Consider the following 27,485-nt stretch of genomic DNA (forward strand, 5'->3'; position numbering starts at 1 on the left):
AATTCACCCAAAAATGAAAATTCTCTCGTCATTTACTCTTCATGCCACCCCAGATGTGTATTACTTTTTTCTGCGGCAGAACACAAATTATTTTTTTTTATAAGAAATGTTCAGCTCTGCAGGTCCATTCAATGAAAGTGAATGGTGGAAAAAAACTTTAAAACTCCAAAAAGCACATACAGGCGGCATAAAAGTAATCCATGCAATTCCAGTTGTTAAATCCATGTGTTCAGAAATAATATAATAGGTGTGGGTGAGAAACAGATCAATATTTAAGTCCTTTTTACTGTTAATTCCCACCTTTGACCAGCCTCGACCAGTAGGTGGCGATATGCATAAGGAATACAAATTACCAAAAAAACAAAAGAAGAAGAATGTGGAAGTGAACATGATAGTGGAGATTTACAGTAAAAAAGGACTTAAGTATTGATCTGTTTTTCACGCACAGCTTTTATATAGCTTCAGAAGATATGGATTTAACCACTGGAGTTGTATGGATTACATTTTGCCGCTTTTATGTGCTTTTTTTACCTTTAAAGTTTTGGCTACCATTCAGTTGCATTTTATGGACCTACAGGGCTGAGATATTCTTTAAAAAAAAAAAAATTGTGTTCTGCAGAATAACGAAAGTCACTCATATCTGGGATGTCATGAGGTGAATAAATGATGAGAGAATTTTCATTTTGGGGTGGACAATTCCTTTATCAGCCAAACGCAGTGCACATAAGAATAGAAAAGATAAAAATCTTCTCCATCGCTAGAGGGCAGTGTTATTCCCTTCGACCGGCTTTCCGCAACAATTTACCAGCGACAAGTCGCGAAGTAATGAAACATGGCCGACTCGGATGTAAGGAAGACTGACTGCATCAACCATGCTACAGGTAAAGAATGCAGAATTACACTTTAAACATGTGCGGTTAGCGCTTTAAAAGCGCACATAACAAATCCAATGAAGTCGTTAACAGAGAGCTAGATTTCCAGCTAGTTAAACTGGCGACCGTCATGACACAATGCTGACTTGACATATGTGCAATGAAAATTACATCATGCAGTGTTTTGATTGTTAAACTCGCATTGAAAGCTAACTTTATGGACACGATCCCGTATTTTCCTATTATTTTTCATATTTCATATGTTTGCTAGTTTAGTCGCTGAGCAGCATTGCACCTTAGTTTGGGAAAGATCGTGTGAACTAGCATGATGAAATAAAACTGCTTATAATAAAAAAGTCTTAATGTTTTCCATCATCTTTGAAACTGCCAGGGTCTTCTGTCAGTAAATTCGGGTTAAATGTCTTCTGCTACCAGCGTTGATGCAAACGGAGTGCAAATTTAACTTTGAATGCGTCTTAAAGGATCTGTTTATTATTTGTAATAGATGGAGATGTCAAGCTGCAAGAAATTACACGAGCGAAGGTATGCCATTTCTTTATTTTAATTCTGTATCATTTCAGAATATAAATGGTGCTCTTTTATTTTTTCAATATAATAATTTATAGTCACACACTGTCACAACGGTGGTGTCTTAAAACTTAGTGAACTGCCTTTTCGCCATTATATCCACATTGTGAATCAGCTTAAAGGGATAGTTCACCCAAAAATAAAAGTTCCCTTACGATTCAGTACACTTGACATTGCGTCACTATGGGGAGTGTCCTTCTACACGACCTAGTTGAAACCTTTCTACAATAATGCCCCCCCCCAACAGGCGCGAAGCTGAACGTAATAAAAGCGGGCGCGCAAACACCATTCCTCAGAATTTTCTTCCTTCAAGACAGTGATTCATCTCTCGTCTAGAAGCCTCCTACTACTTCACTGTCGACATATACGAGTCAGCAGGCAGGATCTTCAAGGCAACAAGAAGACTCTCCACTCTCCTGCAGTGTTCTGGTGAACATTTACTCCACCTTGCCGCTTGACGCTTCGCTGGTGAACGGGCCGCTTCAGCATCCTGATTACCCGCAGTGCTTCGGCAGGAGTTTTGTATCCTTATAAGCTTTTGTGATATTGTGTGTGTGTGTATATATATATACATATATATATATACTGTATATGTGTTTCTTATGTGAGGGACATGTCCCACCGTCAGATCAACATGAGAGCTACATTCACTGTCAGGGCCGCACCCACGCAGAGACGGCTCTAATAGAGACAGACTGCCCTCACTGTGAGGGCATGAGTCTCAAGATACTCCGTTCGCAAATCGCCCTCGAGGGATGATTTAGCCTCCCGCGCCCTCCCATCCGCCTCTTCTGTGACACCCAAGGGATCACACGAGGAGGCACGGCGGGACCGCGAGGTTGAGCAGGATGAATTTGAGGAGCCCCTCAATCTTCATATACTGTGTCTATGCCGATACAGTATGTGCGTGTTGAGCTTTGGCCCTCTTCAGGAGCACACAACCTCATCACGTTCGGCAGTTCTGATGCTAGGGATGATGGTGTTATGTCTCTCTCTGCATCTGGCGAGTGGTCAATAGAGGACGTTGCTGCCCCTTCCCCCAGCGAGGGCGAGGATTGTGCACACGACACTGACAAGAAGATACTTCGCGTCCTTTCAAGGGTAGTCGAAGAGTTCGGTCTTGAGTGGTCTCCTCCAGAGGAACCTGAATATTCTTGCCTTGATGAATGGTTCTTGCTGTCCGGATGCCGTCAAGGGACCGCGTTCCACAGATCTGCCCCATTCTTCCCGGAAGTTCATAATGAACTGACAAAATCCTGGTGCGTGGCCTATTCAGCTCGCTCGCACAGCGATCCACTCTTCTCACTAAAGTGGACCACCGGGAAGACAAAGGTTATGCCCAACTACCCTCTGTGGAAGAGGCGGTAGCGGCACATCTCTGCCTGGCCAGTAGCAGGGCGTGGAAATTACGCCCCGTTCATCCTTCTAAGATTGACGTCCACACTAGCTGGAACAGCATACTCGGCGGCAGGCCAAGCTGGTTCAGCACTCCACGCGATGGCGGTGCTCTATCAAGCAAATGGACGAGCAAGGCTATGATCTAGTGACGTTCAAAGAGTTCCACACCGCTATGGACTTAGCACTGCGAGCCATGAAAGTCACTGCACAGGCCATTGGCAAGTCAATGAGCAACCTGGTTGTTTTGGATCGTTACATTTGGCTGACCCTCACGGAAATGCGTGACGTGAAAAAAAGCCGCTCTATTTGATGCTCCGGTGTCTCCAGCCGGCCTTTTCGCAGATAGATTTGCTGAGTGCTACGTCACGACTCTATGAGACATTTCATGCCAAAACGGAGCAGTACTTCATCACAGCCGGCTCGCACCCGCTCTGTCTCGGGCTAGCGCCCAGCTAAAAACCCCATGCCTGTTGCCTCTGCGCCGCCAAATGTCACCGCTGGTAAAGCCATGCAAGCCGTGGCCCAAACAAAGACAGCTGCCTCAGTGCAAGCCCCGCACCGAGGGGAAATCCCCCCGCGCACAGTAAAAGTGCTCCTGACACACAGTGCTGTTCCCCTCTTCCCCACTGCTGTTTACAGGTAAAGGATTATTGTTGTTAAAAATGTTGTTCAATATGTTGTTTCTGTGTCTCACATTCAATCACATGCAATAAAGAATGCAAAAAAAAAAAAGAGTACAACGCTAGTTGCACATGCATGAGATGCTCACAATTTTTCCAATAAAGAGCTTTCCCACTTCAAAGCCCACACATTATGCACAACTGCTTCCCTATGGTGAGCGGCACATTATATCATACAGTGAACAAACCAAATTGCCCTCTGTCCCATTATGTGGACGTGTGGCGAGCCCTTTAGGGCATTTCCGACTGGGTGCTAAAAACGATCAAACATGGTTACACAATCCAATTTGCACATTGGCCATCCCGTTTCAATGGTGTTCTGTCTTCCACGTTTCCGTCCGAAGACGTGCTGGTGTTATGAGATGAAATACACAATCTTCTCACAAAGAACGCGAGCGTTTTTTTTAGATGAATTAATAAGCCTGCTGTCCCGCTGTGCGAATGTGTGGCAAGCCCTCACAGGCGTGTCAAACTGGGTGTTTAAAACGATTGAGCACGATCACAGATTCAGTTTGTACGTCGGCCACCTCACTTCACTGGCGCTTTGCAATCTGTGGTCCAACCACAGAATGTGCTGGTGTTGCACACAGAGATTCACAGTCTCCTTGCAAAAAACGCGATAGAGACTGCCCCAGACTGCGACACACACAGAGGGATTTACAGCCGTTATTTCCTCGTTCTGGAGAAGGATGGCGGGCTTCGTTCCATTCTAGTTCTGAGACGCTTAAATGGGGCGCTCGTGATGCGCCCATTCAAAATGTTAACTCCGAAACAGATCTTATCGCACATCCGTCCTCAGGACTGATTTGCATCAGTAGATCTGAAGGATTCGTACTTCATGTACAAATTGCACCGCATTACAGGCAGCTTTTTAGATTTTTGTTCGAGGGAACTGCGTATCAATTTAAAGTCCTTCATTTCAGTCTTTCTCTGGCTCCCCACACATTCATAAAATGGATCGATGCGGCGCTCGTGCCCATTGAAAATGAACTGTGTGAGTGTTTTGAATTACCTCGGCGATTGGTTATTACTAGCCAATCAGAGGCACTACTGAGCGAACACTGAGACTTGCTGCTTTGCCATATGGAAAATCTGGTCTAATGTCAACTGGGTGAAAAGCAGACTTTTCCCCAGCCAGTAAATCTCCTTTTTTAGGAGTTTGTCTCGACTCCGTGAGCATATGTGCGCACCTCACAAACGAGCATGTACAGACCATTCTTCAGTGTCTGTCTTATTTAAAACTGGAAAAACATTACCAATGAAGTCATTCAAGAGAATGCTGGGTTTTATGATGGCAGCATCCGCCGCCATACCGTTAGGACTGTTACACACGAGATCTCTCTTGTTATGCCCTTTGCAAGCGCTACACACATACGTTGAGCGCACCCGCCAATTCAGACTGTCTGACCAGCACTTTTCATGCATCCTCCATAGCACACATGGAATGTCCATCTCCAAGCAAATACTTTCTCACTGGATTGTTAATGCAATCGCCCTGGCTTACAAGCCGCAGGATGCGAATTGCCCAATTTGTGTTGAAGTACACTCAACTAGGGGCGTGGCCTCTTCATGGGCATGGACGAACGGTGTGTCCTTACAAGACATATGTTTTGCAGCAGGATGGTCTTCTCAAAACACATTCGCAATGTTTTACAACCTAGACATAACGGCTCTCTCATAGCAAGTCATCTCTGTCTAGAGCACTTGCTATTTCATTGGCCAAACAAATACTTATGCCCCTCTTTTTAAGTACAGGCTCCCTGTCTTTTTACACAGCTGCCTGCTTTCAGACTGTTTTATTTCCCAAAAGTCACAGGCACTTTCATTACAAATAAACTTCCTTCCCTACTGGGTTCGCAAAGAGTTTAATTCATACTATATGACCATAGTTCATATATATATTCTGAGTGTTCCCCTCCTAGCTTACCATCAGGGTCATTCACTTGCGGCATACTCATGTCGGTCGCCGTCCTGCGGCGTCATGTTTCCTCTCTGGGAAGGTTATGTTGTGTAGTGTGGCGTGATGGGATTCTGTTCCCCATAGCATCACCTTAGTGATGCAATACCATGTATACTGAATTGTAAGGAAACGTCTCGGTTACGTATGTAACCTCGGTTCCCTGAGATGAAGGGAACGAGACATTGCATAAGCTGGCCGCTCAATGGACTCTGGGTTTTTTGAGGTGCGAGCGATGCACTCTTTGTCCCTCAATCAGAAAATTCTGAGGAATGGTGTTTGCGTGCCCGCTTTTATACCGGTCAGCTTTGCGCCTAAAAAGGTGGTGTTTAAACACCATAGCCAATACTGGCGTTATTGTAGAAAGGTTTCAACTAGGTCATGTAGAAGGACACTCCCCATAGTGTCAGCTTAGTGACGCAATGTCTCTTTCTCTTCATTACCGAGACGTTCTCTCAACATTTTCTCAGCCTCATGCCATCCCAGATGTGTATGACTTTCTTTCTTCTGCCGAACATTAATGAATATTTCTAGAAGGATATTGCAGGTCTGTAGGTCCATACAATGCAAGTGAATGGTGACCAAAATTTTGAAAGCATATAAAGCCATCATAAAAGTAATCCATAAGACTCCAGTGATGGAATCCATGTCTTCTGAAGCAATCCAATCAGTTTCGGGTAAGAACAGACCAAAATATAACTCCCTTTTCGCTCCTACCATTGCAGTCTCTAGGCATGATCATGATTTTAAGTTTGACTACACTTCCTAGTGCTTGACGCACACGCAGAGCGCTAGATGGCGCTATAGGAAGTGTAAGGAGCTTTAAATCATGATTGTCAAGTAGACTGCTGACGTTAAGATGTACAGTGAAAAAGGAGATATTTTTTGGTCTGTTCTCATCTAAACCAGTTGGTTTGCTTTTGAAGACCAGGGGCCAGTTGTATAAACATAGCCATTAACTTAAGACTTTGTCTGACTAGCTAAAGATGCCATAGAAAGCCGGTTACATAAACTCACAGTTGTCTTGAGTACGAAAGTCTAATTCCTATTGAATTGTGGGAAAAGTAAGACACTGAACTTAAAAAAATGCCTTAAAAAATGGCCAACAGTGGTTGCTTAATTCAGTTTTCATTCGCTGAAAATATTTGCTTGTTAGAGGAATACAATGCTTCAAAATTGATTTGGAAAAGCCCTTGAAGTAAATGATGAGAGAAGTTTCGTTTTTTGGTGAACTATCCAATTTACACACACACTTAGTGGACTCCGGTGTCTGTGATGCCCAAAATGCTCTCTCACTAGGTTTATAGACACTGCTTATATTAGCACTTTCTATTAAGTCACTCATTAATGAATCTTTCAAAACATTAATGTAAATTAAAACAGCTCTTTGTTTGAAACATTTCAAATTCTGACTTGTCCTCTTCTATTTAAAGACTGAAGGAAAGGAGTTGACGAAACAAGAAAAGCAGCGTCTTAGGAAAGAAAAGAAGCAACAGAAAAAGAACAAGAAAGATGACAAGGGTCCTCCAGAAAAGGAGAAAGAGAATCTGTCAGTTCCAACTCCGTCAAAACCTGTCACACAGAGCCCAGCACATAAAGGTACTTCAGTGTTTAATAGCTTTTCTGTAACCTGATGTAGAGTATTAAAATATAACAAAGAGAGATAATTAGAGGGAACAACAACATCCATTTTATTATAGAGGGTTTTGTTTCTCATTAAGTGAGACTTGATTAGAGTTTGCCAAGTTTAGGAAGGGAGGTAGTGTAACATTCACATATAAAAAGAGCTTTGTTTTTGTCTTAATACAGTATATGCTTTTCTGTCAACAAGTACAGTTGGGATGGCTGTAAAATCAAAATATGATGTAAAACAATAAAATACATGCTCTGTAGAAAGCCAACAGGCCTAAAGTTGATTGTGTTCCTTAACTGATAAACAGCCAGAACTGTGGTTAAAACTGGTTTTACCCTTTACATTTTCAGCTAATTGAATCTTTTATTCACTCCAGCCAATCTATTTTTGGGTGCTTTTTAATTGTTGGTCCCTTTGATCTCTGCAGCAGCTCCTGCGACTGTAAGTGCATCTGTGTCTGCATCTCCTACGACTGCAGAGAAGCCAGCAAAGACCAAAGCGGAGCAGCGAGCGGAGCGCCGGGCACGGCAAGATTCAGATCGGGTACCAAAACAGGGCAAGAAAGAACCAGGCCAGCAGTCTTCCTCCGGCAAGCCTAAAGCCTCCACCGGTGAACTTCAACCAGGTAATTCAACATTTCGTATAAGAGTAGTCCAGGGTGGCAGCATTTCTAGTAAAAGTGCTTGATGCACTCCTCATCAAATTTAAATCCGAGATGTTTTACAGGTCGTCTGCCGCTTTGGCTGACGGATGAGCAAAATTACTTGCCACTGCACAATATTTGGCTGATGGTGGGTGATCATTTCATACGCTGGTAGAGATTTAATTTTCCTTTTCTTCTGTTAGTGGTGAAAAGGTTACCGGAGCACATTCAAGTGGACGACCCTGCTGCAGTGAAAAAGTTGGCTAAAAAGCTTGAGAGACAGCAGGTGAGATAAATCATACTAGTCTACTTTGTCTGTAGTCTGATTACAGTCAGTTGATGGATTATCCAGGTGTTCTCTGAGTTCCTTTTTACAGCCTATTTAACCCAGGTCCTTCACTTCCCATGTCTTACAGAAGTCAGGGCATGGTTGCTGTTTAAATGTAACTGGAGTCAAGGTCTGGCTCCATACTTTTGCGTGCAGTGTATTGTTCAGTTTTTCTCTTCTTGTGTAATGCCTTTTGTCTTCTTGTGTAATTTGTTTTGGTGAATGTTATTAATTATCCTTTGCTTTTATACTTGTTGGAGATTATTTAATTGTGAAGATTTTAATTTCATTGTGTTTCATGTGATGAACTAGATGTCATATGTATGTGGGTGAAGTAGGTGCTGTATAGATGTGTGATAGCTGTAGACCCATAACACTAGCATAGAGCTTTCAAAATCCTGTGTTAGTCCCCTCTTCAGTTGTGCACATCATTCGTGTCTTGATGCTCAGTATTCTGTTCCAGCCTCAGCTCTTGTCCTGAGGAGGGAGAATGTTACCTCCAGAACTTTTGTCCCTGAATGAACTCAATATTCACACAAAATGCTGCTGTTCACTCCATTCTTTCAGGTCCCACTTAGGTCCGACTATGGCTACAAGGTCAACCTGTTCTCCCATTTACACCAATATAGTCGAAAAGCCCCTCCCACCCAACAAATCAGGTACTGTAAGCAATGTATTGTTCTCTCCATTAGCTATGACGTTGTCTTGCCAACAAAATTAGGGATAAATTATATATCGAGACTATATTTTTTTATTGGCCAATCTTACTGGTTTTTCTTTTTTCATCTATCGTCAATAGTGGATATTTAGTTAACCGATATTAAGTAGTTAATTATGGACTCATTTTTGCCTTATCAAGATTAAAGCTGAAGTGTGTAACTTTTTTCAGTGTTTAAATGAACTCAGCAAAAAAAAGAAATGTCCCTTTTTCAGGACACTGTATTTTAAAGATAATTTTGTAAAAATCCAATTAACTTTACAGATCTTTATTGTGAAGGGTTTAAACAATGTTTTCCATGCTTGTTCAATGAACCATAAACAATTAATGAACATGCGCCTGTGGAACGGTCATTAAGAAACTAACAGCTTACAGTCAGTAGGCAATTAAGGTCACAGTTATAAAAACTTAGGACACTAAAGAGTCCTTTCTACTGACTCTGAAAAATACCAAAAGAAAGATGACCAGGGTCCCTGCTCATCTGAGTGAACATACCTTAGGCATGAGGACTGCAGATGTGGCTAGGGCAATAAATTGCAATGTCCGTACTGTGAGACGCCTAAGACAGCGCTACAGGGAGACACGAAGGACAGCTGATCGTCCTTGCAGTGGCAGACCACGTGTAACAACACCTGCACAGGATCGGTACATCCGAATATCACACCTGCGGGACAGGTACAGGATGGTAACAACAACTGCCCGAGTTAACACAATCCCTCCATCAGTGCTCAGACTGTCTGCAATAGGCTGAGAGAGGCTGGATTGAGGGCTTGAAGGCCTGTTGTAAGGCAGGTCCTTACCAGACATCACCGAAATCATTGTCGCCTATGGGCACAAACCCACCTTCACTGGACCAGTCAGGACTGGCAAAAAGTGCTCTTCACTGACGAGTCGTGGTTTTGTCCCACCAGGGGTGATGGTCGGACTCATGTTTATCATCGAAGGAATGAGCGTTACACAGTGGCCTGTACTCTGGAGTGGTGTCGATTTGGAGGTGGAGGGTCTGTCATGGTCTGGGGCGGTGTTTCACAGCATCATCGGACTGAGCTTGTTGTCATTGCAGGCAGTCTCAACGCTGTGCATTACAGGGAAGACATCCTCCTCCCTCATGTGGTACCCTTCCTGCAGGCTCATCCTGACATGACCCTCCAGCATGAGAATGCCACCAGCCATACTGTTCATTTTGTGCATGATTTCCTGTAAAACAGGAAGGTCAGTGTTCTGCCGTGGCCAGCGACGAGCCCGGATCGCAATCCCATTGAGCACGTCTGAGACCTGTTGGATCGGAGGGTGAGGGCTAGGGCCATTCCTCCCAGAAATGTCCAGGAACTTGCAAGTGCCTTGGTGGAAGAGTGGGGTAGCATCTCACAGCAAGAACTGGCAAATCTGGTGCAGTCCATGAGGAAAAGATGCACTGCAGTACTTAATGCAGCTAGTGGCCACACCAGATACTGACTGTTACTTTTGATTTTGACCACCCCTTTGTTCAGGGACACATTATTCCATTTCTGTTAGTCACATGTCTGTGAAACTGGTTCAGTTTATGTCTTAGTTGTTGAATCTTTTTATGTTCATACAAATATTTACACGTTAACTTTGCTGAAAATAAAAGCAGCTGAAAGGGAGAGGACGTTTCTTTTTTTGCTGAGTTTACTTTCTCCTATCTTAGCTTAATATGCAGAAACAACTACAAATAAACCATTTGTAGGTTAATTTTCATGAAAACTGTGAACAATGTGGCTCTGTGGCGCTATGAAAATTCCTGTTTGTTTTGAGCGACCAGTCTCTAAAGACAATAACACTGACTCGACCAATGGCATGAATGGGGGGCCGGGACTATCTGTTTGTTTGATCAGTGGAGGACGTTTTTTAATTTTTGCTTTAATTTGATTATTTTTGCAATTCCGTTCAGTGGCACTAGTGGCGCAGAAATTACACACTTCAGCTTTAATTAAAACTTTACCATAATCTTGTGCTAAATTAAATGGATATTGATATTTTTCAATAAAAAAAATTATACATTTTAAAAGTACTATGTTTAAAGAGTGCTGTCCCTGTAAAGTCATCATAAAACAGTGATTGCAACTCATTTTTATTTCCTTAAAGGGATAGTTCACCCAAAATTTATAATTCTCTTATCGTTTACTCGCCCTCATGCCATTCTAGATGTGTATAGCTGTGTCCCAAATGATGACTATGCACTTGCAAAATATACTATACTAGAAGTGTATGAATTTTCAAAGTGTAGTATTGTCCCAAATGGAACACTTAATGTTTTTTTTTTACTACACGGAAGCTTTCAGCGTTTAACGGCTGACGGAAGTGACGTTTCAAACCCAAGCGTTGTGTTGCCACTAGCTTTAGTGCTATATCCACCCTCAGTTCAACAATTACAGTACTGTGCAAAAGTCTTAAGGCACATAAGATGTTTCACAAAAGCATTTGTCTTAAGGTTATTTATAACCTTATAAATAATGGTTATTTATATCTTCAGCTTTAGTGTGTCAATAGGAAATATAAATGTTAGACTCCCAAACATTTATTTTGCAAATAGAAAAGATTAGAATAGAAGAACAGGGAGCCCTGCAATAGATGTCATGTCCCCCACAAAAGAGACAGAAGCAATTGAGACAGCCTAAATAGATAGAAGAACTGTGGTGAATTCTCCAAGAAGCTTGGACCATCCTATCTGCCAACAACCAAGAAAACTGTGTCCAGGTGTACCTAGGAGAATTGGTGCTGTTTTAAAGGCAAAGGTGGTGACACCGAATATTGATTTAGCTTTTTTATGTTTACTGGACTTTGAATGACATTAAGTGATAAATGAAAACTATTTATGTCATTATTTTTTAAGACATCCTTGCTATGCAACATTTTTCACAAGTGCATAAAACTTTTGCACAGCATGGTATGATAATAAAGAGTTTAACTCACTTTTGTAAGGTGCTGTCTTCACAGAAGTTTCACTAGTTGTCATATTCTCCATTATTTACAACTGTTTTGCCAGATCACCATCGCTGCAGGTAACTCCCTAACCCCTTCTGTTATGTACGGCAAGCCGCGTGCGCTGAGTGCACACAGTGTCCAACATTCCACACTCCGTTTTGACGGTTGAAAAGTGCATCATCCGGGTACTCGTAGTACACTCGTAGCATTTTCAGTGTAAACATACTACTCGCACTACTTACACTTCAAAATGACATAAAATAGTGCAGAAGTGTGTGGTTTGGGACGCACTTTATGACTTTCTTTCTTCAGCAGAACACAAACAAAGAAAAATATCTCAGCTCTGTAGGTCCATACAATGCAAGTGAATGGTGATCAGAACTTTGTAGCTCCAAAAATCACATAAAGGAAACATAGAAGTAATCCATATGACTCCAGTGTTTAAATACATATCGTCATAAGTGATATAATAGGTGTGGGTGAGAAACAGAGCAATATTTAAGTCCTTTTTTACTCTAAATCTCCACTTAAACTTTCACTTTCAGATGTGAAAGTGAAACTAAACATGCACCACATGTGACTTTCAGATGTAAAAGTGAAAGTGGAGATTTAGGGTAAAAAAAGGACTTAAATATTGATCTGTTTACACCCACATCTATTATATCGCTTCTGAAGATATGTATTTAACCACTGGAGTCTTATGGATTACTTCTATGTTTTCTATATGTGATTTTTGGAGCTACAAAGGTCTGATCACCATTCACTTGCTTTGTGTTCTGCAGAGGAAATAAAGTCATACACATCTGGGATGGCATGAGTGTGAGTAAATGATGAGATGATGATCCCTTTAATGTGACACATTTCTGAGTGAGAAAGAAAGGGAAAAACAACAACAGAAGACCTATAAATCTTTCACATTTGTACTTTTTGTTGTATCAAATAAACAAGTTGGATATCAAATATATACTCTATACCCATAATTACTTAAGTGGTTGATTTTATTTATTTTTGTCTGGTTTAATTTGCAGCATCCCTGCCACAGTTATTCACCCATCCATTGTTCGACTGGGCCTGCAGTACTCTCAGGGCATTATAGCAGGATCCAACGCCCGATCTGTGGCCCTTCTACATGCCTTTAAACAGGTACTTCATTACACCATCTGCATTTTGTTCTTTTGGAAATAGTGACAGATTGTCTGAAGTTTGGTCTCAGATTGAGTGGAACTTGGAACTTCTTATATTAATGTTTGAATTTCTTTTAATATTTTTATAGGTTATCCAAGATTATAGCACGCCTCCAAATGAGGAATTGTCAAGGGACCTTGTAAATAAGCTGTCGCCCTATATCAGGTTCACATTCTTTCTCATGAAAATTGATACAGCACAAGCTAAGATATAGCCTAGATGTATTTCATATGGCCTCTGATCTAACATTTTACATGATGGAAGTAGATGTTTGACAGACATTGCCAATTCTCATTACCTCTACAGTTTTCTTAGCCAGTGTCGCCCCCTATCAGCAAGCATGGGAAATGCAATCAAGTACATCAAGAAGGAAATTTCAAATATTCCCAGTCAATGCAAAGAAGAGGAGGTAAGAGTTTTCAGAGGTTACTACTTTAGAAATGTTTACATGCAGTATTATTTCAGCGTGACTTTGTTCTGTGAATTAATATACTAAAAGCTATTCTTTCTGAACAGGCAAAAAGGAAGCTGCAGACATGTATCGATAGTTACATAAATGAGAAGATAATTTTGGCATCCCAAGCCATTTCTAAATATGCTATTGAGAAGATAAGTAATGGAGATATCATTCTAGTTTATGGATGGTAAGATTTTTCAATGTATCCCCATAAATTATTTCAATATTTGCACTCACTTCATTAGATCTTTTTGTGTCTGCTGCATTATCATGACAGTCCTTCATTGCTTGGTTTTACAAACCATTTCCCTTAAAGGCATAGTTTACTCAAGACTTGAAATTCTGTGATCTTTTACTCCACCCTCATTTCTTTTCAAAACCATATGACCGTTTTCATGGAACACAAAAGGAGATATTGGACACAAGGTTCAGTCACCATTCACTTTCATTGCATCTTTTTTTCCATGCAGTGACAGTAAAGGGTGACTGAGGCTGTCAGTCCCTAACTTTCTGCCTCACATCATCTTTTGTGTTCCACAAGAGAAAGCAGTCTGTTTTGGAACAAAACATGAGGGTTAGTAAATTATGGCAGAACGTTTGTTTTTAGGTGAACTAGCCATTTATTACTCTGGATAAATACATTTGTTTCATAAGAGTTTTCTCACGTCTTTCTACAGCTCTTCACTTGTCAATCACATTTTGTGCGAAGCTTTTGAGAAGCAGAGGAAATTTAGAGTCATAGTTGTGGACAGTCGGCCCAGACTGGAGGGCAGAGAGGCGCTTAGGCGTCTGGTGAAGAGAGGCATCCAGTGTACTTATGTGCTCATATCTGCCTTGTCCTACATTCTGCCTGAAGTGAGTCATTCTTTTGAATGGGATTTTGCAAACACAATTTATTTTTAGCTCATTGCAGCAGTTTATACATTTGGTTTTAAAAGGTGCTTTCTTAACAAAGTGTTTGTGCCTTCAAAGGATTGATCGTGTGTGATAGAAGCAGCAGTACCTAAGAATGCTACTTGAGAAACTAAAGTGCCAAGCCATAATTAAAAATACACAGTAGCTCACAACCGCAGTGCTATGAGTAGCATAAGTAAACTTAAACAAAATCGACTCTGTTGTCATTGTCTGCTAATCTTAACATAACAATACTCTAGAATTTGGAAGAGCATGCAGTTAGTTTTATTTTAAATGATCTATACAGTGTAGATATACTGTACTTGCAGTAGAGTTATCCGGCACTTATGCTGTCAATTAAAGCGTATCCATGAATGCTGAATATGAACTTGGATTCTTTATTTCCAGGTATCCAAGGTATTTCTTGGTGCACACGCACTCCTTGCCAATGGATATGTCATGTCACGTGTGGGAACTTCCCAAATCGCCCTGGTAGCAAAGGCCTACAATGTACCAGTGCTGGTCTGCTGTGAGACTTACAAGTTCTGTGAACGGGTGCAGACGGACTCCTTTGTATCCAATGAGCTAGGTAACTCGGTCACGTATAGCTTGTTTGGTACTAATTATTTTGGTAGACCTAGTGAATTCAACATTTATATTTTTACAGATGACCCTGATGACTTGATTGTGACCCGAAATGGGAACACCCACCTTGAAAATTGGCAGACTGTTAAATCACTGGGGCTTCTGAACTTGGTGTATGACGTGACACCACCAGACTTTGTGGACCTTGTGATCACTGACTTGGGCATGATCCCTTGCACCTCTGTGCCTGTGGTACTGCGAGTCAAGAGTGTCGATCAGTGAAGAGCAGATGAAAGCCGTTCTGCTTCACTCTTGCATCTGCACATAAAAGAGTTTGTGCACACAGGGCTTCTGGAATGAAATAAACATATCTAATGAAATGGAAAAGCTTTTGAAACAAAGCCTCTGTTTATTTCCTCACTGGCAGGATCCTTTAAAACGCTTAATTTAAAATTGTATAACTGGTCCAATTCCAGGATCCCACAGATGACAGTCTTTTTCAAATCCATCTTATGAACTTTTTCTTGGGAAAAGTCTACTAGGAATTGTAAATGACATCAAGATTGTCAGAAATAGCTTCTGGTCCTTTTGCCAAGTCAACTAAATTTAAAGATTTTTGTTTTGCGTTCATCTAATAAAATGTTGGCCCATCATGAGGATCAGTGCATATGCAGAAACAGTGTTAGAAACATCTGTTTTCCTTTTTGGACAGTCCTTTCATAGATGTGAAAAGGGGAAAAGAGGGGTTCTGAGTGTGATATAGTTCAGGTGCAAATGTGTAGAAGACCACTCAAAAGCTGAATATGTTGCATAAGGAGTTCTGTTTATAATATTACCAAAACCCTGGAAGAGCTATGGAAAAATAAATGGTTTAGATAAAACAGAACAACGCATTTGTCAAACAAGTCTATTTAAAGTACAAAGTGGCCAAAGTACAGTGTCCTGCTGATTTCCCAACCACAATGCTACATTACAGACAGCTATAGAAACAGTGATTCACGTATTGTTCTAGTAGTGTAGTAGGTGAGCCCCTCTATTTTGTTGAATAAGTAGATGAAACAGATGTTTTTCCTTTCCCCACACAATTGCAAAAAGGGAAGTCCTAAAGATTGAGGAGGTTGAATGGTCATAAACAGCAGACAGTAATAATCTAATAACTATGACAGCTTTAAACAAGCAGGATTTGGCAGTAATAATACAATTTACATATTTCACAAATATTAACAATCCAACACCACCCATTATCTCCTCCTGTAAGGCACACGGTCCTTGTTTTTTACATGTCAAAAACACTTGATAGGTAAATATTAGAATTGTCTTTAAAATTAGAGCACTTTTGCCTTAACACAAAATATGTGTAACAGTAAAGAGATTAAATAATCAGTGTTAAAAATTCTCAGTGCTACACTTTGAAATGTTTAGAGTCAAATTCAAAACTGCTGTCAGAAATGTGACTGCCCTCCAATGATGATCAAAGAGGTCAGTCTGTGGTTAGTTTTCCCTTTTCCAACCAGCCTCTTCAAGGCTGTGCAAAATAAAATAAAGATCTTATAAAATGTATAAATAAAAACATTTTTAAAGACCTCTAAGGTTAGTAGCGTTTGAAAAATTTTACTTTTTCAAATCAAAATTTCTATGTGCTCAAAGCCCGTATGTTGCTAGATTAAAAATGCCACAGAAACCCGCTTTTGGCTGGTTTGAAGAACAAGAAACTTAAATGTTCTGCAGATGGTTAACCAAAGTATATGAAACTGATTGGTCATCTCTTGCATCATTATTGATGCATCCTGAGAGATGTCTATTATTACTCCATTCTGTTGTCATCCCACCAGTCACTTCTCATTAAAACTCAAGTGGAATTGGCCTTTCGTCTTTGCATGAACCACAGTAAAGAGGAAACCACAACTGTGCACCCGGTAAGTATCCCAAGCACCTTAGCTGTGGGGAACGCTCCCTGCAATAAATAACAAGTGAAAGTAAGGAACTGTCTGCAATATAGTCACATAGAAACTGTTTTAGTCCTGATTTTATTAACAACATTTACATACAGTTAGCTATTTCTGATTTTTAAGTGTAGAAGAATAATGGCCAATTGTATGAAATGTTTGTGATTATTTGCGAGGAGTCGCACCTGTCTCATGCACTTGTATCCGTAGAAATGATTGAGACAGCAACACTCAAAGAACCCTGGTCCATATGGCCTACAAAATGAGTTTTCAGGGCAATTCCAGGCTGAAGATAGTAGATACAAAAGATAATCAGGAAATTTTCAAGCAGTTTTTAATTTGAGCATTTTAAAGATTGATAACTTACAGATTTGTTGTGTCTGATTGCAAACATTTTTCTGTCCTTCACAGACTCTGGCATTATGTTTGACCTCTACCATCTCCCATGCTGCACTGCCCCCTGGACACTCCAGTTTTGAAGGTAGTATACTGAGTTAAAAAAAAAAAAAAAAAAAAAAAAAAATGGCAGGTTAACTAACTGTTTTATCATAAAAATAATCAAAAGATATAATGTGCTTACGCATAACTTACAGTTTATTAAGATGGCTAAAACCCTGAAAAATCAAATCACTCAGATTGAAGATTGGGTTGTTGGAGAGATCTCTGTGAAAATACAGTTGCAGGTGAAACAATAACTTTATTCATAGACTGGATTCATTAGCCATGATATAGTCTCATCTGTGCATCAGTATCCTGACTGTCAACATATGTCTTAATCCTAAAATGCATATGTAACTTCATCCCCCTTAAATGCATATGTGGGTCAAAAGTATGCATTTTTTCCAAGTACAATGAACTCTAATGATCATTTTATAAGTAATTAAAAAAAATGATAGTTGATATATTATTTTTTTTCAAATCTGAAGAATTTCAGACACATTGAAAATGGAGTAGGTGTTTCGGGTGACAGTGTAAAAAAGCCTCAATAACAGAAATATGGGCAATTTCCATGTTTGGTGGTAAAATATGAAATGTTTCAACACTATACCCACACAAACACATACATATAAAAACAACAGACTAGGATAAAATGTTTTATTTTAAAAATTATAAAATTATAAATGGGTGAAATGTCAAGCACTTTGGTTATAAGCATCAGCAGAATGACAAGTTTCTATACTTGCATATAACACAAAAATATAAATATGAACATGGTATTTAACATACAGTATATTTAATGGAAACTGAAAACAATCAATGCATTACAAAAACAGCACCATATTAAATGCACTGAAAACCATAGAAGACACATGTGCGTTAAATAGGACCCACATGTGCATTCTAGGAGTAGTGAGGCAAATTCTCTTATAATTTAACAAATTAAAAATAAAAAAAGTCAGTTCACATGAAAGGACAGAAGACATCCTCATTGAGGAATACCTGGATTGGCAGATCAAAAAATTTTAAACTTGACACTGGGTCATTTCTAGAGTTAAATATAACAAATAAAATAGGATACAACGGGGCTAAATGCACCCCTTAAGGAAATTTAGCTTTTATCATGGTCACAAAATGTATCAACATAAAAAGTATTTATTTTTTATTGAATATTGATGGAGCAACATAATTTGTGTGAAAATAAATAATAACGGTAGGTTGTTTTGATTAAAATTCAGTAAAAAAAAAAAAAAAAAAAAATTTAAATGGTGGTGAGGGAGCCTTTTACCCCACACTTGGGGTAAAAGGCTCCCTCACTTGGGGTAAACGGCCCCTATGTGGGTTTATAGTGATATCATGTAGATATAGGGGCAATAGTTATAAGGCAAAATTTGTCAACTAATGCTAATAATTTTGAGACACCAAGATGCTTTTCTGAGTAACAAATTAAGATGATGCTTTCTCAGAATAACTACTTCAGGAAAAAAAAAGTCAACCATCTCCTGTTAAATTCAAACACATTTGGCAGTTTATTACATTTTAAGTAATCTACAGTATAAACAAACTAATCTCTATTATGATTGGATGAGTCAATGTGAGCCCAATTTGAAACATTTTCATAAATCTATTCACCCCACTTTAAAAAAGAAAAAACACACAATGTGTTTAGTAGGGGTCTTTATCCCCTGCAACAAGGGGGCTTTTACCCCAAACTCTATCCTTTCACTTGGACAGTTATTGAAAAAAAAGTTTCATTTAATAAGCTTAACCAAAACTGAAAATGATAAATTAGTATTTTGTCTCAAAAGAAATGTTAAGTTCAGGGATTTTCATTAGCTCCATGAATTTGCAACATTTAAAAAATATATATATATTAAAAATGAGATCAAACTGCCTCAAAATCGACCTTTAGACATTACATGCGAAGATCTCATGGAAGAGGAAGTGTATAGTGACAAAAAGGTGTTTGGGAATGTGTGGTAGTTTTTGTTGCTATTTAGTGTGTAATCAAAGGAGCCTTTTACCACGCGGAGCCTTTAACAAATTGTACCCTACTACATAAATGCACAGTTGATGCCGCAGATTTTATAAATGGTGGGTGATCCAGTGCTAAAACCCTGACATAGATTTCTACAGTAAAACCTGCTCTTGATACATACATTATCATCGCTGTGGATGCATCATAAAGGTGCTCTACATGACTGATAGAACAATTTGCGAGGTCCAACCTGAAGAAGTAGAAAAATAAAATAAAATACAGATGTAAAAATAGTATACAATGGTGTGTATATATGTAGTATATTATCCCATTTAAGTGGTGGGACACTAGAAAGTGCATTCCTACCCTATAATAGTGTCTACATTGCTGATATTTCCAAAACAGCAGTGATCCTTAATATGACCTTTTGTTAGGCAGAAATCCCACACAGGGCTGTCTTGTCGCACAGTTCCGTCGCACATTTGACATAACTGTAGAATACAAAAGTCAAAGCTTTCCAAATGTGCTTTAAATGACCCAGGTTATGCAGTTCAATATGTAATTATTACCAATCTGACATTCGCGTCCTGTTGCCATACCAGTGCTGATATCTATGTAACACTGTCTGGTCTACCGTAGCATTGTAGTGTAACTTTATCACAAGACTTTTGCTAATATAACTGTTACCAGCCTCGATGTTGATAAAGTCTCACCTGTGCATCAGTATCATGACTGCCAACATACGTCTTAAATAAAACAAAAAAAATACTACAGAAATACACAGTCGACGCCGCAGATGTTTTCAAGCCAGCAGTCATTTTCACCCAAGCATCGTCACATGACGACTCTTCTTCTTTCCGTTAATGGCCGTCCACTCCTTGGAGGATTACCGCCACCTACCGTATATTTGCTCTACACTATGTCTTCTGCCTAGAACCAGTAACCTAGATGGTCCACCTAGCTCCCATAACTGTGATTAAGTATCAGATTTCAGATGGCGCTGCGTGTTCAGCTCCTCCATCGTCCACCCAACCCCCTCACAGTCCAGACCGAGGTTGTGCACCGTACTATATCTTCTAATCCTGTATTCCATAAAAAAGTAAACAGCGCTTTGTATACCTGCCCATCCACCTTGTCTGTGCCCAAAAAATCCTCAGTGCTCACTGGCCTCTTCTCAATACATTCCATTAAACATCTACGAGATGTACTAGATTTACTACACTCCAACAATACTTGCCCCACACTTTCTAAGACCCCACAGCTATCACACATCCCATCCCCGTGTTTTGCCCATGTTGAATTTAGTCCGGGATGTCCCAGCCTTAACCTGGTTAATAATACTTCTCTTCTGTTCTTCCATACATGCCTTTTGCTTACCACTGTCTTCATACTTTTATAAAGCCATCTACCTGTATTGCCACTGTCCCACCTTTCTTGCCACTCATTGTTTAATTTCTTCCAATTATAGCTTTAACCTCATTTTTCCCTAACGGTACTTGAACATCAGTTTCTCCTTTATCAAGTGCTTTTTTTGGCTAATTTACCCACTACCTCAATCCTTACCACCCCAACATGTGCAGGTACCCAACAAAACTATTTTATCACTCCAGTTATTTTTATCCTGTGCAACAATGAATATTGTTTGAAGTCTTCTCTTTCTGACCTTGCAGATACTATTTAGCACCGAAGAAGAATCAGAGCATATTACCACTTGGTCTGTTCTATTTTGCTCTATCCATTGCTGTCCTACTATTATAGCAGTCAACTCTGCAGTGTATACTGATAAGTTTTTGCATAATGTCTGACTCATCTTTATCTTATGTTTTGGAACAAACACTCCCATCCCTACCTCTTGACTTATCAGATCATTAGATCCATCTGTAAATAAATGCAAGCATAACTGATATCTCTTGCTCAAGAATTCACTTACCAAACTTCCATAATACTTCTCTCTTTGATTTCCCCTCAACCTTCTAATAGACTCATATCAGCCATTGGTTCTGGGGTTTCCCAAGGTAAATTACCATTTAAAAGCATTGCAGAACAAATTGGTATATTCTCTATTCCTATCTTTCTGGACCACTGCCCACAATTCCACCCAAAACTACTTCCTCCATTATATTTATACTCCCAGCATACTTCTGTTACTCTGTGTGTTTGCCGTTTATCCCCTGCTCCTTGTAGGTTTGCCCAGTATGTCATAGCCAATTTTAACCTTTTTAAATCCAATGGCATTTCACCCATTAACACTCTAATCGCGTTGGGAGGTTTTAATTGCTCCACAGCAGATTCTTAGAGCTTTGGCCTGTATTACATTAAATTTCTTTAATACTGTTTTAGATGCTGAGTTGGAGACCATACAACCATAATCCAAACTAGACCGTATCAAGGTTTGATACATACATAATTAGCACCCCAATGACATCCAGTAACTGCGCGTAAACTGTTACTAATTTGTTTACACCTTGATTCTAATTTACTGTCACGTGACTCAATGATCATGTGACGGTACAACGCCACGACCCCGTTCATGACAAGCTAGGCAGCACAACAATTTTGGATTTCTGATTGCGAAATTGTAATTTCACAAGAACTCTAATTCGCTCAAAACAAACACACAAAACAACTGCTTTTTAGTGGTTTTAACACGCACAATCAACTCTGTTGGACTGATGTAGCCTATTCCTTGTCATCATTCACCAAAGGCTAACGTTAAAGTAACGATCTGTGTTTGCTGGGGTTAGAGATTATTTACAACGAACTACATCGCTTGCAACGTGTTATATCACGCCCCAGAATCTCGAATTTAACGCCTTTTTCACGCAGTGACTCCCCTCCTCTGCACGAAATGGTTTGATCCAGTGGACAGTTGCAATGCTTCGGGAGAGAGCAGTTACATATTGAACACATTATAGCGGAGCAGCAGCTTCTTCAACAGTGCCGGAAGGTTTCGCTACAATGTAGACTAATGTATTTTCTTCTAAACGCCCTAACAAGTACGAGCACTGCATCGGTATCTCGAAATGCATGCTGCGATAAACAATTTCTTCATTTGTTGTCTCTCCATACTGGTTCGTATGTACCAATGTTGGTAGAAACGGGGGCTCTACACAAACCCGGACAACCTTAACATAATCGGAAAGTTGATTGGATTACGGGCTCGCGACGATACGTGTTTTGCAGACTTGAGCCCCACATTCTTTAACAGTGCGCGAGGAAGTGAGGGGACAGATTGGGCGACACGGACCGATAAATTGACGACAATGAACGTGGAATTACCTCCAGTTGCAACATGGCTGCTGCTTAGATGTTTATTGGAAAAGTTCAGCCCCGAACATTAAGAAAGTTTTATTTTTAATCTCATGCGAATAAAAAGGACCTTTTCTGACATAATTCAACTCTGGTTTGGACTGGACTGGATAGGACTCCGCAGGGAATCAGCGCGAGAGTAGCTCGCCGTCATTCGGTTTGGTTCCTGCATGACAGCAAACCAACACCGAGGACTTTCCGTGAATATTCTCGCTATTTACAACATTATCAACTTCGTGGAAGACGTACAGTCGCAGGTTAGAAAATGCATTTCTCCATCCCTGAGACGGAAGTCCGCTCCGATGAAAACGGATCTACATATGTGGTAAGGACTATGTACAGCTTTGTAATTTGGAGACACGGTCGAAACATGCAAGTTAATTTTGACAAAATTCGGGATAAAGATTTTTTTATTTTATTTCTTTTTTCTTTTTTTACATATATAAGCATATCTTCAATTCCAAAACATATTTCTTATCTTATTAGACTTCACACCCATTGTAAAATGCTCAGAAAAATTTCTATTTTATGGCATACGACACTCTGGGGGTAATATAGGTTTATAGTTATATATATATATATATATGTGTGTGTGTGTGTGTGTGTGTGTGTTGGCCGTTTTACCCAAAGATGTCAAACCAAAAGTAGCCTATTCTTTTGTATGACGGTATGAAATGTCTGTAAACGACAGAAAATTGTATTCATGCTTCTAAGTTTTAATGCCGCATTCTCGATCTACTTTGTTGATATTAGATGTAACTAATAAGTCGTCTATCACGTCTACTGTGTTACCCCATTGTTTACACCAGATATTGGCGGATGTGTTGCTCAGCAGACTCAGCGTTAACTACAAGCCATAGCGCTGCCAAGTGTCTGTCACACCACATGACTCAATGAATAACAAATACAGGCACACTGACAAGGGATTATTGCATTAAAGGTGGAAGCAGACCAGGAAAGCTTTGTCAATCTCAGAGTGGTGCCTCAGCATTTCTCCAACTGAGGCTGACGAGACTACATCTGCATCGCACTGAACTGTGGATTGATCACAATACATATTCTCTTGAGAGGACAGTCGTGGCAGTCTGATCTGTCTGAATCCTTGCTCGTAGCTGTTGTGTCTGCAGATGTGCATTGTATGGTGCTGACTCTCCGTTGCCACCAGATAATTTGAAATAAATAAAGTCCTCCACCGTGCAATGACACATGGATGCTTTCAGTACTCTTAAAGGGATAGTTCACCCACAAAGTAAAGTTCTGTCATTATGTACTCTGCCTCATGACGTTCCAAACATGTATGATTTTTTTTCAGTGGGACTCAAAAGGTGAAGATTTGAAAAATGTATTGGCTAGGCTTGGAATCGATAATATGTTTTTTCCCCCCGATGATTATCGATCTATATCAGCATTATTTCAGATATAAATATGGCTAATCATTGCACAATAGTTTTTGTCTCTTCATACATATTTCTCAACACAGCTTTGGTAAAGTGTGAGCGACAGGGTAACTTAAAGGGGGTTGCACACTGGACGCGTCTGTAATGGTAGCCAGCTGGTATGTGCTGTGCGGTATGTGTAAACCTCACTCCCGTCGCTCAAAAGGCGCACTAGCGACTAACGCTAGAGGCTGTAGCCTTTAGCCTCCCCGTTAGCGCACCCGCCTCCCATGCCGGAGACGCTGGTTCGAAATGGGTCAAGCAGGACCGGTTACACGTCTGTCGGGTGGCATCACGTTCTAAAATTCGAAACAATTATTTTCTATGAATGTACGCACACCGCCACTCGTCATCTGTCGGCGATGCCCAGCTTCGACTCCGGAGGCTGCTTAAAATTCTTATGTGCCACGGAGCGCAACTCGCATTGTTTTTCATTCTATTCGATCCATATCATTATGAAAGGACATAGGTTATTTACTCTAGCCATCACTGGATATATATTGTGTATATGTATCTTTCATATAGCCTACATAATGTATTTTTTTTTTTCATTAAAAGTATGTCTTTTTGTGGTTTGACTGATTGAAAGAAACATTCAAGTCTACATACAGAGAAACTGCATAATAAACATCGCCATTTCTAATCGTTCAGTTTGCGCAGTTGCACCAGTTTCATACACTAACCTGCAAACTCATCAATGTCACTTTGTTCTTTCTTGAAAAGTACAAAAACCTTCATAACTTTAGTGTGTACGGTGACTTGATTCACAACTTTTGACTGCCACCTGCACTGCATCGACGAGTTCTTCAGTATTAAGTACAGTAAATGTTATATCACCCCCTTGTGGTCTCCCAAAGCTATCACGCCAAGCTACATTAAACGGAAGGCCAACTGACTGTGAATTAGAAAGCACACAAATAAGGCTTTTAATTTAAATGTTGGCTAATGTTAACATATCAATGCCTCAAAAACGTATCGAGGAAAAATAATGTGATGATCTATAATCGATGAATCAATATTTTATGACATTCCTAATACTAGCCACTCTTTCACATATAATGACAGTGAATGAGGACTGGGGCTGTCAGGCTACAAAATGTAAAATAAAAAACGGCATAAAAGTGGTCCATATGACTTGTGCATTAAATTCCAAGTCTTTTAAAGTTGTATATACGTTAGCTTTGTGTGTGAAACAAACTGAAATGTGAGTCTGTATTCACTGAAAATCTTGACATCCGCCCTAGCTCTCATTGATACATTTCACAAAACTAGTCTGAATGAATAGTCTAAATATCTAAATGATCTGGTTGTCAGGTTCAACTCATTGACTCAATGATCTGGTCACAGCGGTTCTTGAGTTAACAGCTCACATTATTATTGAAAAACTACTTAAATGTTGGTCTGTTTCTCACACAAAGCTATCGTACAGCTCCAGAAGGCTTGGACTATAGCACAGAAGTCTATTGGACCACTTTCATGATACTTTAATGGTGCTTTTTGGCATTTTGGAGCTTGACAGCCCCAGTTCTTCTTTGATTCCATTACATGGAAAAAAAAGTGGCCAGGATATTCTTCAGCAATTCACTCTTTATGTTCTATGGAAGAAGGAAAGTCATACAGGTTTAAAGCGACATGAGGATGAGTAAATTGTAACAGAATTTTAATTTTTGGGTGAAATATTTCTTTAAACTCGATTAAAACCTTTAAGAAAATCTATGTGACTCAGGCTTAACTCACCCGTTTACATGCACTTAAGAAAACTGTTTATTTCAGGGTTTTTGCAGAAAGCAGCATTTTGAAACGGCATGCAAATGAGAACGTGGGTTTCCTTTTGCCACTTAAGGGATTAAGAGAAAGCGGCTTAACACACCTAGGTTTCTATTATGTTGCTAAGGAGAATGCTGCTTTCTCACCAAGCCGCATGTATACACGAGTTAAGAGTACACCCTTATACAGTACATATAAACAGGAATGCAGCTTTCTCTCAATAAGCCGCGTTCTCGCAATACACTGCTTTCTGGTGTCCATGTAAACGCACTCACTGATTCAAGGTACATTTCTCCATCGCAGACTCTTAGTGTTTAAGATAAAGATAATGACACTGAAATTCTTCATAGATAAGTCTTTGAAGGCCACTGAGAGTTAAAATACAAAACAGTTGTGGCCTGATGTCTGAATGTGAACTGCAGGGCAGCAGTGATCACTTTATACTCACTTTTTACAGTTCCTAAATTTTTTCCCTCAGCTTGGCCATGGTGCGTACAACTGTTTCTTTCATAACTAGACATGTTATGTAACTTGTTCTTTTACATAATTGTAAATGTTTTACATATTTAAATGCATTCAGTCTGTAAAAAATGTCCCTTAGCCACCACAAGTTGTTTAGTGTTGAAGAATATACAGTAGAAAGCTTTGTTCCTATTTGCATTCAGCGTTCGGTGGTTTTCTTCAGAAACCTTTACCTCTAAACCATAAGGTTGTCTCGCTCTATTATCAGACAGGGAGCCATGTAGTATGCTTTGGATCCGTCCATGACACAGAATATGCACATTATGCTGAGCCACAAAAACGAGGGGGTTGCAATTGAAACGGCAAACTTCTTGTTGAAACTAAAGGGAAAATGTATGATGGTTCATACATCATGAAGACTTGCATGCTCATTCGTCCTTTTTTATTTTTGGAGGGCATCACCCCACCTCTGTTAATGGGCTTGTTCTATCTTTGAAATCTTTGATGTCTCGTATAAGCAGTGTAGCAGAAATTGCATGCCTTGGTGTCAACAATTGGGTCATGGCGTACACATTCACGTGGGAGTGGGACTTTATAATCACTTTATAATCACATGTAATTAATAATGTATGAAAATATACTGTGTATAAGGGAGTTCCACTGTGAAATCCATTGAGACAAAGCTTTATCGAATAAAACAAAGATGTGCGAGAAGTTTTTGTGTCACATCTGAACTGTATTGTTTGTAGAACTTAAAAAGAACTTAAAATTGAAATAAAATCGAAATTGTGAAATGACAGTGCAAGTATTAAACTGCAAGGGCTGCAATTTAATTAAATAAATAAATAGTCTGCACACGCTACTCTCTGCGGTTACTGCATGTGCGCAGCTCTGTTCTCTGTAGTGTTACACATACTCAAAAGCATGCGTGAGGCTGAGTGAGCACATTGTACTGTATTTACAGCATTATAGATTCTCTAATCGCACATTTGCGTAATAACAAATACGCTTGGCCGCTAAATGTTACTATCAAAATCTTAAGTTGCCTCATAACACCAGGTTTTTGTGGACAGAAGAGTGGATGAGAGCATTTCTCTGTATTACAATACCATTGCCACAAACAGAGATGTCCTCCAGTGTTCTGCCAAAATAAAAGCTTCTGCCAAAATAAAGGCTTAAGGGTTTAACCAGACCGCATAGCAGTGCCACATGCAAGTTAAGAAATTATTACATAAATATGGTATTGTTTAAAAAAAAAAAAAAAA

The 27,485-nt window shown here is 39.7% G+C and overlaps 3 protein-coding genes across 8 annotated transcripts in view; 2 read left to right on the top strand and 1 right to left on the bottom strand.

Moving 5' to 3' along the window:
- Window positions 1-773: 773 nt before the first annotated feature.
- LOC127416207 (translation initiation factor eIF-2B subunit delta-like) lies at window positions 774-15,545 on the top strand. 3 transcript variants are annotated; one of them, XM_051655422.1, is made up of 14 exons: window positions 774-881; window positions 1,378-1,415; window positions 6,929-7,094; window positions 7,556-7,753; window positions 7,975-8,057; window positions 8,188-8,229; window positions 8,667-8,758; window positions 12,792-12,906; window positions 13,037-13,113; window positions 13,255-13,357; window positions 13,465-13,592; window positions 14,083-14,260; window positions 14,708-14,888; window positions 14,967-15,545. In XM_051655422.1, the coding sequence occupies exons 1-14, from the start codon at window positions 833-835 to the stop codon at window positions 15,164-15,166; spliced, it is 1,650 nt and encodes a 549-aa protein (XP_051511382.1). In that variant the 5' UTR covers window positions 774-832; the 3' UTR covers window positions 15,167-15,545. The 3 variants fall into 3 exon arrangements, with proteins under 3 accessions (XP_051511382.1, XP_051511383.1, XP_051511384.1); XM_051655423.1 differs by having other exon boundaries at window positions 796-881; window positions 7,559-7,753; XM_051655424.1 differs by lacking the exon at window positions 8,188-8,229 and having other exon boundaries at window positions 796-881.
- A 232-nt stretch (window positions 15,546-15,777) lies between these two features.
- On the bottom strand, window positions 15,778-20,099 carry atraid (all-trans retinoic acid-induced differentiation factor). Its single transcript, XM_051655425.1, has 7 exons — window positions 19,960-20,099; window positions 19,613-19,737; window positions 19,428-19,496; window positions 17,422-17,493; window positions 17,198-17,319; window positions 17,016-17,116; window positions 15,778-16,838 (listed from the first exon to the last, which is right to left on the bottom strand). The coding sequence occupies exons 1-7, from the start codon at window positions 20,062-20,064 to the stop codon at window positions 16,734-16,736; spliced, it is 699 nt and encodes a 232-aa protein (XP_051511385.1). The 5' UTR covers window positions 20,065-20,099; the 3' UTR covers window positions 15,778-16,733.
- Window positions 20,100-21,849: 1,750 nt separating this feature from the next.
- The window catches only part of LOC127415938 (sorting nexin-17), a 43,928-nt gene continuing 38,292 nt past the window's right edge, over window positions 21,850-27,485 (top strand). The window contains exon 1 of one of the 4 annotated variants that reach the window (XR_007893022.1): window positions 21,850-22,880. Coding sequence is in view for 2 of the 4 variants with exons in the window: in XM_051654966.1 (XP_051510926.1) it covers window positions 22,821-22,880 (60 nt within the window). In the remaining 2 variants the exon portion in view is untranslated. The remainder of the gene's footprint in view (window positions 22,881-27,485) is intronic. The other 3 variants (XR_007893023.1, XM_051654966.1, XM_051654967.1) reach the window with 3 other exon arrangements.

Source organism: Myxocyprinus asiaticus, chromosome 25, assembly GCF_019703515.2.
Source record: "Myxocyprinus asiaticus isolate MX2 ecotype Aquarium Trade chromosome 25, UBuf_Myxa_2, whole genome shotgun sequence".
NCBI classification, from domain to species: Eukaryota; Metazoa; Chordata; class Actinopteri; order Cypriniformes; family Catostomidae; genus Myxocyprinus; species Myxocyprinus asiaticus.

Bases quoted from the DNA above. Each gene is read 5' to 3' on its own strand.
- LOC127416207 (XM_051655422.1), top strand. From the start codon at position 833: ATGGCCGACTCGGATGTAAGGAAGACTGACTGCATCAACCATGCTACA. The intron at 882-1,377 runs GTAAAGAATGCA...TATTTGTAATAG, and splicing joins CTGCATCAACCATGCTACAG to ATGGAGATGTCAAGCTGCAA. The intron at 13,358-13,464 runs GTAAGAGTTTTC...CTTTCTGAACAG, and splicing joins GTCAATGCAAAGAAGAGGAG to GCAAAAAGGAAGCTGCAGAC.
- atraid (XM_051655425.1), bottom strand. From the start codon at position 20,064: ATGACTGCTGGCTTGAAAACATCTGCGGCGTCGACTGTGTATTTCTGT. The intron at 17,320-17,421 runs GTAAGTTATGCG...TTTTTAACTCAG, and splicing joins TTTAGCCATCTTAATAAACT to TATACTACCTTCAAAACTGG. The intron at 17,117-17,197 runs GTAAGTTATCAA...TACTATCTTCAG, and splicing joins CAATCAGACACAACAAATCT to CCTGGAATTGCCCTGAAAAC.